The sequence below is a fragment of the Salmo trutta genome, chromosome 30, assembly GCF_901001165.1.
Source record: "Salmo trutta chromosome 30, fSalTru1.1, whole genome shotgun sequence".
NCBI lineage: Eukaryota > Metazoa > Chordata > Actinopteri > Salmoniformes > Salmonidae > Salmo > Salmo trutta.
The window spans coordinates 45,562,989-45,580,560 of NC_042986.1; the positions used below are offsets into that span (position 1 = coordinate 45,562,989).

Sequence of the window (17,572 nt, forward strand, 5' to 3'; positions counted from 1 at the left end):
TTGTTTTGAAGGACATCTAACTCGGAATTCCAAGTCGTAAACTCTGGCATCTTTCTAGAGGTCCGACTTTCCAACCTGAAGTTCACTGACGTCATTTTTTTGACCTAGTTTTATTTTTCTCGAATTCACAGTTGTTTTGAAAGCACCTTGACCATAAGATGCAGGTACCATCAGTGCAGTAAAATAAAAAAGCAAAATATTTTATATTCATGCTCCACAGTGCCTCAAGTGCTACACCAACTGATCTATTTTGTTATCAAAGCTCGAGTTAAAAAATATAATATGGTCTGATTAACAATATTGGCAGGCCAATCATATAGCCACTATGCTGTGATAATGTATTAGGCCAATCATATAGCCAATATGCTGTGATAATGTATTAGGCCTATCATATAGCCACTATGCTGTGATAATGTATTAGGCCAGGCATATAGCCACTATGCTGTGATAATGTATTAGGCCAGGCATATAGCCACTATGCTGTGATAATGTATTAGGCCAGGCATATAGCCACTATGCTGTGATAATGTATTAGACCTATCATATGATAATGTATTAGACCTACTGCATAAACCTCATTCCTACAGAACTGTTTTTATTAGGTCAATGTTAAATTTTTAAAGCAATTTATGGAAAAACAATCTGAGCTATAGATCTCAGCTTACTTTTTGACTGTGAAAGTGATTTTGACTCAGAAAACGTGAACACTGTTCTAAATATTATACTGCCCTCTCCTGGTGACAGCTGGTACTACCCCAGACTACAGAATGTTCTAAAGACTACTGCCCTCTCTACCCCAGACTACAGAATGTCCCAAAGACTCTCCTGGTGACAGCTGGTACTACCCCAGACTACAGAATGGAAGGACTTACTGAATGAATGCTCGTACTGTATCTGCAGACATAGGGCATCTCAAATAGTACCCTTTACCTTAGTGCACTATATAGGGAATAGGGCTCTGGTCCAAAGTAGTGCACTATATAGGGAATAAGGTTCAGCTTGGGACATATTGATACAGTATCTGCTGATATGATACAGGACAAAAATAAACACCTGTGTGTGTATGCCTGCCGATCTGTGTTCCTGTCATACACACACGAGAAAGGTTGTGTCTGTCTGCCGATCTGTGTTCCTGTCTGTCTGAATAGAGATAATATGGATCAGTCCCACACACACACGAGAAAGGTTGTGTCTGTCTTCAGAAAGATGTTCAAAGTGCTTAAAAAAAAGCTTCTCAGCTAAACTGAAAAGCTTAGAGGTTCAAATCACATCGTTGTGCTCCTCAACTAGGAATCTACATCATTACAGAATCACAATAGTCTCCACATTCAACTAATCATTAACATTATAAAAACAACACCTGGTATTACTTAACACTGTCAATCAATCAATCTGATCACCTATAATACTGTGATTGATCGTACAGCACACTGGATCTGGGAAGCACAAAGACTGATGTGACATGACCGTTCAGGTATGTATGAGGACAGTGTGAAGAGCTGGGATAGATGCTGGATGTTGTATATGTGAGCTCAGAGAGAGTAGTCCTCTGTTATAGCTTGTCTACTGTAGAGGACTTGGCTCAGTTTACCAAAGGTACCTAAACCAGAGGGTGTGTGTCCACATCAGGTCAGTCTCTATATAGCAGGGGTTGGCAACAGGCGGCCCACGGGCCAAAACCAGCCCAAAAGTGTTTTATTGGGCCCCCCGAAATAGTAGTAGTAATAATAATAATAATAATAATAATAATAATAATAATACAGTAATTCAGCTAAAAATGATTTAAATTTAGGAAATGTGCTCCCAACTATTCCAATGAATAAAAATAAAGATTTGTGATTGTGTCTCAATGTAATCAAGGTATGAAATGATCATGTTATCTATTTTTGGGCTTAGTTGTGGTGAATTTACAGTGTTCAAATTATTCTAATTATGTTTCGGCCCCCAAACCGCGGCTAAATTTAGTTGCCTACTCTGCTAAACATTATCTTCGTCCATCTTAGAAACATCTGTCATGGGTGTGGCTTCACTACTCTCCTCCCCCCTTTCCTTCTCTCCCTCCAGCATGGCTGTGCACTCCTCCTTGGGCCGCTCCGGCTCTCTCCTCTCCTCCTCCTTCTTCTCCCTCTCCAACAGCTTGTAGTTGATGCCCATCCCTACGAAGAGGAAGACTGAGGAGATGATAAGGATGATACCACAACACAGGTAGGTCCACTGGTAGTCACCATAGAAGTCATAGAAACGACCTGGAGGGGGGAAAGAGAGAGGAGAGAGAGATAATATACACAACTGAATTATCTACCTCACTTGCTTTGGCAATGTAAATATATATGTTTCTCATGCCAATAAAGCCCCTTGAATTTAATTGAGAGGGACGAGAGAGAGAGAGGGACGAGAGAGAGAGGGAGAGAGAGAGAGAGAATGAGAGAGAAAGAGAGAGAAAGAGAGAGAGAGAGGAAGGAGAGAGAGGAAGGAGAGAGAGGGTGGAGAGAGAGGGTGGAGAGAGAGGGTGGAGAGAGAGAGAGACTTGTTGATGATGATAATAAGGGAAATTTGTCCATTGTGATATAGGTAGAGTATGGCTCTCACTCTCACACACACACTCACACACACACTTACTGAGTAGTGGCGGTCCCAGCAGTACCGGTCCACACTCCACGATGGTGACCAGTCCGACGGCTGAGGAGAACCTCTGGGCCCCGACCAGGTCCATCAGAGTCTCAAACAGAACTGCTGACAGCCAGCCGAACGCGAACCCAAAGAACACAGCATACACCACGAAGCCTACATAGTCCACGGACAGCGGCGCCAAGACGTGACACACCCCGTTATAGAGCACGGATGCAGCGAAGAAGTACTGTATCCTGGGTCGGACCCAGCGGGTGTTGGCTAACAGCCCCATAGAAGGACGGGCGAACATGTCAACAAAGGCGAGGATGGAGAGGAGCAGAGCAGCCTTCTCTTTACTGATGTCCTTACTCTTAGCGTAGTTGGAGAGGAAGACGAGGGGAGAGAACAGGCCGAAGAACATGATGACGTTGCCAAGGAGATACAGCAGGAAGCCGCGGTGTTTAAACAACGACAGGTCGATCACGGCATTGACCCGCTGCATCACCGTCAGATTAGACTCGGCCTTCTTCACCGCCCCGTTCTCCGACAGTTGGGGTTCGGCAGGTTTGGGTCCGATCGGTCTCATCAAGGACCCGGCGACACAGCAGTTCAGCAGTAGACCGCCGAGGATGAGGAAGGAGCCCCTCCAGCCAAACTGGTCAAAGAACCAGGAGTTAAGAGGAGCCAGCGTGGACAGGAAGACTGGGCTGCCCGCCATGGCGATGCCATTAGCTATAGGACGACGCTTATAGAAGTATTTACCAATCATAGTCAACGCCGGGTTCAGGTTGAACGCTAGACCCAGACCTAGAGAGGGGAGGGAGGGAGGGGAGGAAAGGGAGGGAGAGAGGGAGGGGAGGAAAGGGAGGGAGAGAGGGAGGGGAGGAAAGGGAGGGAGAGAGGGAGGGAGGGAGGGGAGGAAAGGGAGGGAGAGAGGCAATGATGAGGAAACTACGGTATTAGAAAAACGTCCACATACAGAAACACAGGGTTGGTGGTACCTCCAATGACTCCGACACAGAAGTAGAGTTGTTGCACAGTGTTGCAGAAGGAAGCTGCTATCAAACCACTTCCTGACAGACAGCCCCCTAGCATCATGATTGGTCGACTGCCATAGCGGTTCACCAGGATACTGCTAATTGGTCCTGGAGAGATAGGGGAGGGGGGTGAAAAAATTAAAGAAGACAGGGAAGGGGGAGAGACGGGAAGGGAGAGGGACAGAAGAGAGAATAATATTAGGAACAAGTTAGTCCAGGAGTGAATGAAAGTATTTATGTAAGGCCTCCTGAGTGGCCCAGTGGTCTAAGGCACTGCATCACAGTGCTGGCTGTGCCACTAGAGATCCTGGTTCGAGTCCAGGCTCTGTCGCAGCCGGCCACGACCGGGAGACCCATGGGTCTGTGCACAATTGGCCCAGCGTCCCTCCGCGTTAGGCCGGCAGGGATGTCCTTGTCCCGTCGCGCACTAGCAACTCCTGCGGGGGCCGGGCGCAGTTCACGGTGTTTCCTCCGACACATTGGTGTGGGCGGCTTAAGTGGGTATTGTGTCCCCAGACCTGTTTGGTGCGCACGACCTAGAGCGCGCCTTTCTTGTTTTTCTTTTATATTGACGAAGCTATTGTACAGTTGAAATATTATTGATTATTTTGACTAAAAACAACCTGAGGATTGATTATAAACATCGTTTGACATGTTTCTACGAACTTTACTGGTACTATTTAGAATTTTCGTCTGCCTGTTGTGACTGCCTTTGAACCAATGGATTACTGAACAAAACGCGGCAACAAAATGGAGGTTTTTGGATATAAAGAGGGACTTTATCGAACAAAACAAACATTTATTGTGTAACTGGGAGTCTTGTGAGTGCAACCATATGAAGATCAAAGGTAAGTGATTAATTTTATCGCTATTTCTGACTTTTGTGACTACTTTTGTGGCTGCTAACTGTTTGTAATGATTTGTCTGCTGGGCGCTGTTCTCAGATAATCGCATGGTTTGCTTTCACCGTAAAGCCTTTTTGAAATCTGACACCGTGGCTGGATTAACAAGAAGTTAATCTTTAAACCGATGTATAACACTTGTATGTTTTATGAATTCTTATGAGTATTTCTGTTTTTGAATTTGGCGCTCTGCATTTTCACCGGATGTGGGACGGTAGCATCCCACATAACCATAAGAAGTTAAGGAAATCATGAATGTCATGGCTATATTGGAATTACAGTGGGGGAAAAAGTATTTGATCCCCTGCTGATTTTGTACATTTGCCCACTGACAAAGAAATGATCAGTCTATAATTTTAATGGTAAGTTTATTTGAACAGTGAGACAGAAAAACAACAAAAAAATCCAGAAAAACACATCATTTGCATTTTAAATGAGGGAAATTAGTTTTTGACCCCTCTGCAAAACATGACTTAGTACTTGGTGGCAAAACCCTTTTTGGCAATCAGAGGTCAGACGTTTCTTGTAGTTTGCCACCAGGTTTGCACACATCTCAGGAGGGATTTTGTCCCACTCCTCTTTGCAGATCTTCTCCAAGTCATTAAGGTTTCGAGGCTGACGTTTGGCAACTCGAACCTTCAGCTCCCTCCACAGATTTTCTATGGGATTAAGGTCTGGAGACTGGCTAGGCCACTCCAGGACCTTAATGTGCTTCTTCTTGAGCCACTCCTTTGTTGCCTTGGACGTGTGTTTTTTTTGTCATTGTCATGCTGGAATGCCCATCCACGACCCATTTTCAATGCCCTGGCTGAGGGAAGTAGGTTCTCACCCAAGATTTGACGGTACATGGCCCCGTCCATCGTCCCTTTGATGCGGTGAAGTTGTCATGTCCCCTTAGCAGAAAAACACCCCCAAAGCATAATGTTTCCACCTCCATGTTTGACGGTGGGGATGGTGTTCTTGGGGTCATAGGCAGCATTCCTCCTCCTCCAAACACGGCGAGTTGAGTTGATGCCAAAGAGCTCCATTTTGGTCTCATCTGACCACAACACTTTCACCCAGTTGTCCTCTGAATCATTCAGATGTTCATTGGCAAACTTCAGACGGGCATGTATATGTGCTTTCTTGAGCAGGGGGACCTTGCGGGCGCTGCAGGATTTCAGTCCTTCACGGCGTACTGTGTTACCAATTGTTTTCTTGGTGACTATGGTCCCAGCTGCCTTGAGATCATTGACAAGATCCTCCCGTGTAGTTCTGGGCTGATTCCTCACCGTTCTCATGATCATTGCAACTCCACGAGGTGAGATCTTGCATGGAGCCCCAGGCCGAGGGAGATTGACAGTTTTTTGTGTTTCTTCTATTTGCGAATAATCGCACCAACTGTTCTCACCAAGCTGCTTGGCGATGGTCTTGTAGCCCATTCCAACCTTGTGTAGGTCTAGTCTTGTTCCTGACATCCTTGGAAAGCTCTTTGGTCTTGGCCATGGTGGAGAGTTTGGAATCTGATTGACTGATTGCTTCTGTGGACAGGTGTCTTTTATACAGGTAACAAACTGAGATTAGGAGCACTCCCTTTAAGAGTGTACTCCTAATCTCAGCTCGTTACCTGTATAAAAGACACCTGGGAGCCAGAAATCTTTCTGATTGAGAGGGGGTCAAATACTTATTTCCCTCATTAAAATGCGAATCAATTTATAACATTTTTGACATGCGTTTTTCTGGATTTTTTTGTTGTTATTCTGTCTCTCGCTGTTCAAATAAACCTACCATTAAAATTATAGACTGATCATTTCTTTATCAGTGGGCAAACGTACAAAATCAGCAGGTATCAAATACATTTTTCCCCTCACTGTAGATATCAGAACAGATCTATTTGACTTCCTGTTCTCCATATATATATATATCAGAACAGATCTATTTGACTTCCTCTGTTCACAACACAAATGACATGATAATGCCTGTCCATTCACCTGTAACACATGATCACTAGCTGTTGAGTGAGTCGACAATGTGATATGTACACATATTTTTGTAAAGAAAGGGGTCAGAACAGAATGTGTATAGGGTAAAGCACATTATGAGGAGCCCCCTGAACCAATCACACACTTTGGCATGAAGAGGACTTTCACTCCATCCTTTCTCACCTTCTCTCTCTCTCCCACCCATCTTGCCCTCTCTCTCACTCCCCCCCAACACTCATCTCTCTCTCTATTTTGATGTATTTTTTATGTTTTTAATAAAGACAGTATCTGTATTTCAGTGAAGAATAACAGAAAACCCTTCGGGGAGATCAGATTCCTCCCATACCAGCCCCCGCTACTCACCTCCACCGTACATGCAGGCCAGCATGATAGAGGAGATCCATGAGACCTGTGAGGGCGTAGCGTCAAAGGTGGACTCCAGCTCCTTGAAGAAGACAGTGATGGATTTGGGGAAGGCATAGGAGAAGCCGATAGAGATGAAGGCTCCCACCACCACCGCCCAGCCCCAGCCCCCCTCTGGAGGAGTATAGCCCACCGGACCGCCCACCGCTGGGGCCATGCTGTCAGGGCAATAGGGATAGTTCTAACACCTCCCACACTGAAGGGTTGGTCACACACACCCGTTTGAAGTAGCTGGTTAAGACACTGGTAGAGGTTGTAGTTATAGTAAGTCAGTCCTTCTCAGTCTGTAGGTACCATCAGGAATCACTCTGGACCTGCAGACAGAGAGACATTTGAATGTTAGTCATTTAGCAGATGGAGGATTATTTAAGATACCGTTTGAAGAGGTTTCAGATAATTAAGATACCGTTTGAAGAGGTAGGGGTTTCAGATGTTTTCGGAAGATGAACCGGGACTCTGCTGTCTTAGTTTCAGAGGGAAGCAGGTTCCATCATTTGGGTGCCAGGACAGAGGAGAGCTTGGGGTCCGAGGGCTGAGAGACCCGAGGTGGCAGAACGGCGTGCTCAGGTTGGGGTGTAGGATTTAAGCATAGCCTGAAGGTAGGGAGGGACAGTTCCTCTTTCTGTTCCGTAGGTAAGCACCATGGTCTTGTAGTGGATGTGAGCTTCGACTGGAAGCCAGTGGAGTGTGGAGAGGAGTGGGATGACAAACTTGGGAAAGCTGAAAACCAGGCGGGCTGCTGCGTTCTGGATAAGTTGCAGGGGTTGTGGTGGAAAAATTACATTTAGACATACTATGCTGTTTTACTTATACAATTGTCCATTGTTATATGCTAGTGTTTTTTTTTTGCTGATGCAGGCTTGTCTTGTGTGACTCAAACATAAGTCTGGGTGTACAGTTAAGAGCTGGGTGCGACCACAGTACGTGACATCCCGTTTGTACTATCTGCAGAAACTCATCTGTGGAAACTTGCAGGAAGGGACAGACAATTGTGGCAAAATCGGCTATCTGCACAGACAAGCTAAACGCCTTTTATATATTATGTTCCCCCACCCGTTTGCACACATCTGCTAACTGCCACATAGACAAAGAGGTCGGACTTTTCTATAAAAGCTGAGCCAACTCTGTTCGTTTGGCTTAACTTCTCTAGGGTAGGGGGCAGTATTTTGACGTCCGGATGAAAGGCGCGCCCGTAGTAAACTGCCTGCTACTCAGGCTCAGAAGGTAGGATATGCATATTATTAGTAGATTTGGATAGAAAAAAAACAGAAGTTTCTAAAACTGTTTGAATGATGTCTGAGTATAACAGAACTCATATGGCTGAGAAAAATCCAACCAGGAAGTGTGGAAATCTGGGGTTCGTAGTTTTTGAAGTGATTGCCTATACAGTATACAGTGACTTAGGGTTAATTTTGCACTTCCTAAGGCTTCCACTAGATGTCAGTCTTTAGAACGTTGTTTCATGCTTCTACTGTTACTGGGGAGAGAATAAGAGCTGACTCCACAAGTGGACTGCCTGATGCCAATGAGTTGTTCACTGTGCGGTCACGCAGGTGCACCGTTCCTTCTTTTTCCTCTGTAATGAATACGCTATTGTCCGGTTGGAATATGATCAAATATTTATGTTAAAAAGACCCTAAGGATTGATTGTAAACATCGTTTGACATGTTTCTACGAACGGTAATGGAACTTTTTGACTTTTCGTCTAGGGTTTTGCACTCGCGCATTGTGCCTTTGGAATAGTGATCTGAACGCGCGAACAAAACGGAGGTATTTGGACATAAATATGGAGTTTATCGAACAAAACAAACATTTCTTGTGGAATTGGGAGTCCTGGGAGTGCGTTCCGACGAAGATCCGCAAAGGTAAGTGAAGATTTATAATACTATTTCTGAGTTTTGTTGACTCCAGAACTTGGCGGGTAAATGTATACCTTGCTTTGATGGCTGAGCTCTGTACTCAGAATATTGAACAATGTGCTTTCGCCGTAAAGCTATTTTGAAATCTGACATAGCGGTTGCATTAAGGAGAAGTGTATCTATAATTCTTTCAATAACTGTTGTAAATGTTATCAACGTTTATGATGAGTATTTTTGTAAATTGATGTGCTCATTCACCGGAGGTGTTGGAGGCAAAACATTTTCTGAACATCACGCCAATGTAAAATGGGGTTTTTGGATATAAATATGAAATTTATCGAAGAAAACATACATGTATTGTGTAACATTGAGTCCTGGGAGTGTCATCTGAAGTTTACATTCACTCAATTAGTATTTGGTAGCATTGCCTTTAAAAATTGTTTAACTTCGGTCAAACGTTTCAGGTAGCCTTCCACAAGCATCCCACAATAAGTTGGGTGGATTTTGGCCCATTCCTCCTGACAGAGCTGGTGTAACTGAGTCAGGTTTGTAGGACTCCTTGCTCGCACAAGCTTTTTCAGTTCTGCCCACAAATGTTCTATAGGATTGCAGTCAGGGCTTTGTGATGGCCACTCCAATACCTTGACTTTGTTGTCCTTAAGCCATTTTGCCACAACTTTGTAAGTATGCTTGGGGTCATTGTCCATTTGGAAGACCCATTTGCAACCAAGCTTTAACTTCCTGACTGATGTCTTGAGATGTTGCTTCAATATGTCCACATCATTTTCCTGCCTCATGATGCAATCTGTTTTGTGAAGTGCACCAGTCCCTCCTGCAGCAAAGCACCCCCACAACATGATGCTGCCACCCCCATGCTTCCCGGTTGGGATGGTGTTCTTCGGCTTGCAAGCATCCCCCTTTTTTTCCCTCCAAACATAACGATGGTCATTATGGCCAAACAGTTCCATTTTTGTTTCATCAGACTAGAGGACATTTCTCCAAAAAGTGCGGTCTTTGTCACCATGTGCAGTTACAAACCGTAGTCTGGCTTTTTTATGGCGGTTTTGGAGCAGTGGCTTCTTCCTTGCTGAGCGGCCTTTCAGGTTATGTCAATATAGGACTCATTTCACTGTGGATATAGATACTTTTGTACCGGTTTCCTCCAGCATCTTCACAAGGTCCTTTGCTGTTGTTCTGGGATTTATTTGCACTTTTCGCACCAAAGTACATTCATCTCTAGGAGACAGAACGCGTCTCCTTCCTGAGCGGTATGACGGCTGCGTGGTCCCATGGTGTTTATACTTGCGTACTATTGTTTGCACAGATGAACGTGGTACCTTCAGGCGTTTGGAAATTGCTCCCAAGGATGAACCAGACTTGTGAAGGTCTACAATTTTCTTTTCAGAGGTCTTGGCTGATTTCTTTTGATGTTCCCATGATGTCAAGCAAAGAGGCACAGAGTTTGAAGGTAGGCCTTGAAATACATCCACAGGCACACCTCCAATTGACTCAAGTGATGTAAATTAGCCTACCAGAAGCTTCTACAGCCATGACATAAACAGCTTGGAAAATTCCAGAAAATTAACTTCTTAAAGTATAGGGGCAGTATTTTCACGGCCGGATGAAAAACGTACCCAAATTAAACTGGTTACTACTCTGGCCTAGAAACTAGAATATGCATATTATTAATAGATTTGGATAGAAAGGTGAAAAGTGTCTGTGAGTATAACAGAACTCATATGGCAGGCAAAAACCTGAGAAAAATCCAACCAGGAAGTGGAAAGTCTGAGAATTGTAGTTCTTTTGAATTCCTATCGAAACTACAGTGTCTGCGGGGTCACGTTGCACTTCCTAAGGCTTCCATTGGCTGTCAACAGCCTTCAGAAAGTTCTTTCAGCATTCTCCTGTCACTGGGCAGAGAATAGTAGCTCAGTCAATCAGTGGACTGCCTGGGGACAAAGGGATTGGATATGCGCGATCCCGCGAGAGCGCCGTTCCTTCTTTTTCTTCTTGAATGAATATGCTATTGTCCGGTTGGAATATTATCGCATTTTTACGTAAAAAATACCATAAAGATTGATTTTAAACAGCGTTTGACATGCTTCTAAGAACGGTAATGGAACATTTAGACTTTGTCTCTGGTACCGCGCTTGCGCGTTATGCCTTTGGATAGTGCTCTGTACGCACGAACAAAACGGAGGTATTTGGACATAAATATGGATTATTTCGAACAAAAACAACATTTGTGGAAGTAGCAGTCCTGGGAGTGCATTCTGACGAAGATCAGCAAAGGTAAGAGAATATTTATAATACTAATTCTGAGTTTAGGTGACCCTGAACTTGGCGGGTGTCTGTATAGCTTGCTGTGATGGCGAGCTATGTACTCAGAATATTGAAAAATGTGCTTTCTTCGTAAAGCTATTTTAAAACCTGACACAGCGGTTGCATAAAGGAGTACTGTATCTATAATTCTTAAAATAATTGTTATGTATTTTGTCAACGTTTATGATGAGTATTTTTGTAAATTGATGTGCACATTCAACAGAGGTTTTGGTGGGAAAACATTTTCTGAACATCACGCGCCAATGTAAAATGATGTTTTTGGATATAAATATGAACTTGATCGAACAAAACATACATGTATTGTGTAACATGATGTCCTAGGAGTGTCATCTAATGAAGATCGTCAAAGGTTAGTGCTTCATTTAGCTGTGTTTTGGGTTTTTGTGACATGTCCTTGCATGGAAAATGGCTGTGTGGTTATTTTTGTCTATGTACTGTCTTAACATAATCTAATGTTTTGCTTTCGCTGTAAAGCCTTTATGAAATCGGACAATGTGGTTGGATTAACGAGAAGTTTATCTTTAAAATGGTGTAAAATAGTCGTATGTTTGAGAAATTGAAATTATGATATTTTTGCTGTTTTGTATTTCGCGCCATGCTATATCACCCAATACATTTTTTCCCAACGTCCTATGTTTTTGGGAAAAACATTGTTTGCACCCATGAGCTAGCTAGCTTTTTTTTGATGACCAGCACTGTAGGTACGCAAGACAACTTTACCAGCATCATAGCATACATGTCGATGAATCGTTGTGACATTTTTTTAATATATTTTTTTTTATTTCACCTTTATTTAACCAGGTAGGCAAGTTGAGAACAAGTTCTCATTTACAACTGCGACCTGGCCAAGATAAAGCAAAGCAGTTCGACAACATACAAAAACAGAGTTACACATGGAGTAAAACAACATACAATCAATGATACAGTAGAAAGAAATAAGACTATATACACAATGTGAGCAAATGATGTGAGATAAGGGAGGTAAAGGCAAAAACAGTGTCTTCTGATCCCTCCTGTCTCAGCCTCCAGTATTTATGCTGCAGTAGTTTATGTGTCGGGGGGCTAGGGTCAGTCTGTTACATCTGGAGTATTCTCTTGTCTTATCCGGTGTCCTGTGTGAATGCAAATATGCTCTCTCTAATTCTCTCTTTCTTTCTTTCTTTCTTTCTCTCGGAGGACCTGAGCCCTAGGACTACCTGGCATGATGAATCCTTGCTGTCCCCAGTCCACCTGGCCATGCTGCTGCTCAAGTTTCAACTGTTCTGCCTGCGGCTACGGAACCCTGACCTGTTCACCGGACGTGCTTGTTGCACCCTCGACAATTACTATGATTATTATTATTTGACCATGCTGGTCATTTACGAACATTTTAACATCTTGACCATGTTCTGTTATAATATCCACCCGGCACAGCCAGAAGAGGACTGGCCACCCCTCATAGCCTGGTTCCTCTCTAGGTTTCTTCCTAGGTTTTTGGCCTTTCTCAGGAGTTTTTCCTAGGGAGTTTTTCCCAGCCACCGTGCTTCTTTCACATGCATTGCTTGCTGTTTGGGGTTTTAGGCTGGGTTTCTGTACAGCACTTTGAGATTTCAGCTGATGTACGAAGGGCTATATAAATAAATTTGATTTGAAAAAAGGCCATGGTGGCAGAGTAAATAAAGTATAGCAAGTAAAACACTGGAATGGTAGATTTGTAATTTGAAGAAAGTTCAAAGTTAAAATATAAATAATATGGTGCAAAGGAGCAAAATAAATAAATAAAGTAGGGGAAGAGGTAGTAGCCCATCTATAATTTAGCCCAAACTATGTACAGGTGCAGTGATCTGGGAGCTGCTCTGATAGCTGGTGCTTAAAGCTAGTGAGGGAGATAAGTGTTTCCAGTTTCAGAGATTTTTGTAGTTCGTTCCAGTCATTGGCAGCAGAGAACTGGAAGGAGAGACGACCAAAGGAAGAATTGGCTTTGGGGGTGACCAGAGAGATATACCTGCTGGAGCGCGTGCTACAAGTGGGTGCTACTATGGTGACCAGTGAGCGGAGATAAGGGGGGACTTTACCTAGCAGGGTCTTGTAGATGAGCTGGAGCCAATGTATTTGGCGACGATTACGAAGCGAAGGCCAGCCAACGAGAGCGTACAGGTCGCAGTGATGGGTAGTATATGGGGCTTTGGTGACAAAACGGATGGCACTGTGATAGACTGCATCCAGCTTGTTGAGTAGGGTATTGGAGGCTATTTTGTAAATGACATCGCTGAAGTCAAGGATTGGTAGGATGGTCAGTTTTACGAGGGTTAGTTTGGCAGCATGAGTGAAGGATGCTTTGTTGCGAAATAGGAAGCCAATTCTAGATTTAACTTTGGATTGGAGATGATTGATATGAGTCTGGAAGGAGAGTTTACAGTCTAACCAGACACCTAGGTATTTGTAGTTGTCCACAAATTCTAAGTCAGAACCGTCCAGAGAAGTGATGCTGGACAGGCGGGCAGGTGCAGGCAGCGATCGGTTGAAGAGCATGCATTTAGTTTTACTTGTATTTAGGAGCAGTTGGAGACCACGGAAGGAGAGTTGTATGGCATTGAAGCTCGTCTGGAGGGTAGTTAACAGTGTCCAAAGAAGGGCCAGAAGTATACAGAATGGTGTCGTCTGCGTAGAGGTGGATCAGAGATTCACCAGCAGCAAGAGCGACATCATTGATGTATACAGAGAAAAGAGTTGGCCCAAGAATTGAACCCTGTGGTACCCCCATAGAGACTGCTAGAGGTCCGGACAGTAGGCCCTCCGATTTGACACGCTGAACTCTATCAGAGAAGTAGTTGGTGAACCAGGTGACGCAATCGTTTGAGAAACCAAGGCTACTGAGTCTGCCGATGAGGATGTGGTGATTAACAGAGTCAAAAGCTTTGGCCAGGTCAATGAATACGGCAGCACAGTATTGTTTCTTATCGATGGCGGTTACGATGTCGTTTAGGACCGGATTCCTGGATATGAAATACGAGTGATAGTGTAATCAACTTGTAATAACTATGGGGAAAAAAATCTTGAATGTGTTAAATTATGTGACGTGAAGTCATATTCAAGCCCTGATTGGTCAACAAGCTTATTTGACAGGTCAAAGTGTTATCTTTTTTGACATGCAAAGACCCAAACGGCGTTCCATAGAAACCCTGGTTGAGAATGAAATGACTGAACAACGAAACAGCATAGCAAGTAAGTGAAAGAAATAGGTTTTGTTTATGTTTGACAGGTAATGGGGACATGCGTAAATGCCAACAAAATAGCTTTTTGGTCAGTGTGGTGTGTCTTTAAATAAAGGTTAACTAGGCAAGTCAGTTAAGAACAAATTCTTATTTACAATGACAGCCTACTGTGGCCAAACCCGTGGCCAAACCCGGACAATGCTGGGCCAATTGTGCGCTGCCCAACAAAGGCTAATAGTTTATTACCATCTGTTCTAAATCAGGAAACAGTCATTCAACAAGATGGAAATGCATAAACTATTCCCATGAAACAGACCAAATGATTGGCATGCAGATTCACCAGTAACACTTCAAGAATTAGCATTCACCATTGACAGTGATTATGGACTGTTTTGAAATTAGGTATGCCTAACTTGGTGTTTGAGGGTATTAGAAATATAACATTTTCTTGAGACAAAATGTGTGGGAATAGGCAGACATTGCAATCGGAGGATGCATTTTATAACAGGGCTCTCCAACTCTGTTCCTGGAGAGCTACCGTCCCGTAGGGTTTCACTCCAACCCTGTTCCTGGAGTACTACCGTCCCGTAGGGTTTCACTCCAACCCTGTTCCTGGAGTACTACCGTCCCGTAGGGTTTCACTCCAACCCTGTTCCTGGAGTACTACCGTCCCGTAGGGTTTCACTCCAACCCTGTTCCTGGAGTACTACCGTCCCGTAGGGTTTCACTCCAACCCTGTTCCTGGAGTACTACCGTCCCGTAGGGTTTCACTCCAACCCTGTTCCTGGAGTACTACCGTCCCGTAGGGTTTCACTCCAACCCTGTTCCTGGAGTACTACCGTCCCGTAGGGTTTCACTCCAACCCTGTTCCTGGAGTACTACCGTCCCGTAGGGTTTCACTCCAACCCTGTTCCTGGAGTACTACCGTCCCGTAGGGTTTCACTCCAACCCTGTTCCTGGAGTACTACCGTCCCGTAGGGTTTCACTCCAACCCTGTTCCTGGAGTACTACCGTCCCGTAGGGTTTCACTCCAACCCTGTTCCTGGAGTACTACCGTCCCGTAGGGTTTCACTCCAACCCTGTTCCTGGAGTACTACCGTCCTGTAGGGTTTCACTCCAACCCTGTTCCTGGAGTACTACCGTCCCGTAGGGTTTCACTCCAACCCTGTTCCTGGAGTACTACCGTCCTGTAGGGTTTACATTCCGGGAAGACTTGGAAGAAAATGTGTCAGCTTATATAATTCGCAACAAATCTGCTGATAGGAGCGTCGCTGAAAGACGTCCAATGGCTCTATCGGACAAGGACAACCACATCTACACCCACAAAAACGTATAGTGTGGTCAGTACCACAGAATCAAAATCACATTGTATTGGTCACATATAAATATTCAGCAAATGTTATTGCGGGTGTAGCGAAATGCTTGTGATTGATTATCTGGTGTAACATGGAGCCATCGTGAAATGCTTGTGAATGATTATCTGGTGTAACATCGAGCCATCGCGAAATGCTAGAAAGCATGACTACATTTATTTTCAGACCTCCCCCCATCAATACACCGGAAGTCGTCATGGGGTGTATCATTCAGCGAGCGATGCCCAGACCTGCCTTCCTCCTGGGCATTGGGTGAAACCGTCCTAGAAATGCCTCGGACCTGATGAAAACAAGCCCAGATTCGCCCAGGGTGAAATTCCCCTTTAACAATAGGTAGTCCAGGTATGTCATGACATAGCACAAGTAGGGGGGTGGGCCTTTCCTCTTTTGTTTTATATTGCACCTCTATTGTTCCTCAAGCAAGGGGGAGGCCGATGACATGAATTCCCATCAGACCAAGTCCTTAAATGCCCTACTCCTCTAAAAAGCACTATTTGCCATTAGACTATTTGTTTTGGCCCATTAGTGTGTACGTTACTGCATTTATATTTGGGATATGGCTTTGCAACAGGAAGCATTACAAAATCACTGTAGGATGTGGTGGAAGATCCTTTGGCAGTCATTACAGCTGTGAATCATTTAGAATACAATTCTACCAACTTTATGAAACTCTTAAGGCAACATACAGTGTACAAAATATTAAGAACAGGGACCAGAAGGAATGGGAAGGACAGGAACCAGGAAGAACAGGGACCAAAAGGACAGGGACCAGAAGAACAGGGACCAAAAGGACAGGGAAGTACAGGGACCAGAAGGACAGGGACCAAAATGACAGGGACCAGAAGGACAGGGCCAGAAGGACAGGGACCAGAAGGACAGGGCCAGAAGGACAGGGACCAGAAGGAATGGGAAGGACAGGAACCAGGAAGGACAGGAACCAGGAAGACAGGGACCAAAAGGACAGGGCCAGAAGGACAGGGACCAGAAGGACAGGGACCAGAAGGACAGGGACCAGAAGGACAGGGACCAGAAGGACAGGGACCAGAAGGACAGGGACCAAAAAGACCGGGACCAGAAGGACAGGGGCCAGAAGGACAGGGACCAGAAGGACAGGGACCAGAAGGACAGGGCCAGAAGGACAGGGCCAGAAGGACAGGGACCAGAAGGACAGGGACCAGAAGGACAGGGACCAGAAGGACAGGGACCAGGAAGACAGGGACCAGAAGGACAGGGACCAGAAGGACAGGGACCAGAAGGACAGGGACCAGAAGGACAGGGACCAGAAGGACAGGGACCAGAAGGACAGGGACCAAAAAGACCGGACAGAAGGACAGGGACCACAAGGACCGGGACCAGAAGGACAGGGCCAGAAGGACAGGGAGGGAGGAATGAATGCGGTCTGATTCTCTACCCTTCTTCAGAAGTGTGCACTCACACACTTCCCCTCGTGGATAACTTCCCTCAGTTACATGATCTGACTGAGCTGATGTCTCTTCAGTCACGTGTCAATGTTTTGAACTGATGTAAAGACAGGACACTTGACTTGTTACTAACCCTAACTAGAAACAATAATGTTCACTCTCTCCTACCTCATGTAGGATATTTTTGCTTTGATCTCATGAGAAGCTCCATTTAGCCATTAGTGCTGCTATTCTGTGTTACGGTCTCTTGCAGTCAATTCATGTGAGTTGCAGTGCTTTTCTCCAATGGGAAAAACATATGCTAATTACATTTACATTTTAGTCATTTAGCAGACACTCTTATCCAGAACGACTTACAGTAGTGAATGCAGACATTTCAATTCATTTCATAATTTTTTTTTTTTTCCCCCCCATACTAATTGTTGAATATTAGGGGTACAGTAATACTT

General features: G+C 44.5%; 1 protein-coding gene across 5 annotated transcripts in view; it reads right to left on the reverse strand.

The window, feature by feature from the left end:
* Positions 1-575: 575 nt before the first annotated feature.
* The window catches only part of LOC115168757 (monocarboxylate transporter 1), a 52,771-nt gene continuing 35,774 nt past the window's right edge, over positions 576-17,572 (reverse strand). For 4 of the 5 annotated variants that reach the window (XM_029724311.1, XM_029724310.1, XM_029724315.1 and 1 more), the window contains 4 exons: positions 6,874-7,247; positions 3,612-3,755; positions 2,620-3,417; positions 576-2,246 (listed from right to left, as the gene is read on the reverse strand). In XM_029724311.1, the coding sequence (XP_029580171.1) occupies positions 1,978-2,246; positions 2,620-3,417; positions 3,612-3,755; positions 6,874-7,090 (1,428 nt within the window). In that variant the 5' untranslated portion in view covers positions 7,091-7,247 and the 3' untranslated portion in view covers positions 576-1,977. Of the gene's footprint in view, positions 2,247-2,619; positions 3,418-3,611; positions 3,756-6,873; positions 7,248-7,339; positions 7,680-17,572 lie in introns of all 5 variants that reach the window. The other variant, XM_029724314.1, reaches the window with a different exon arrangement.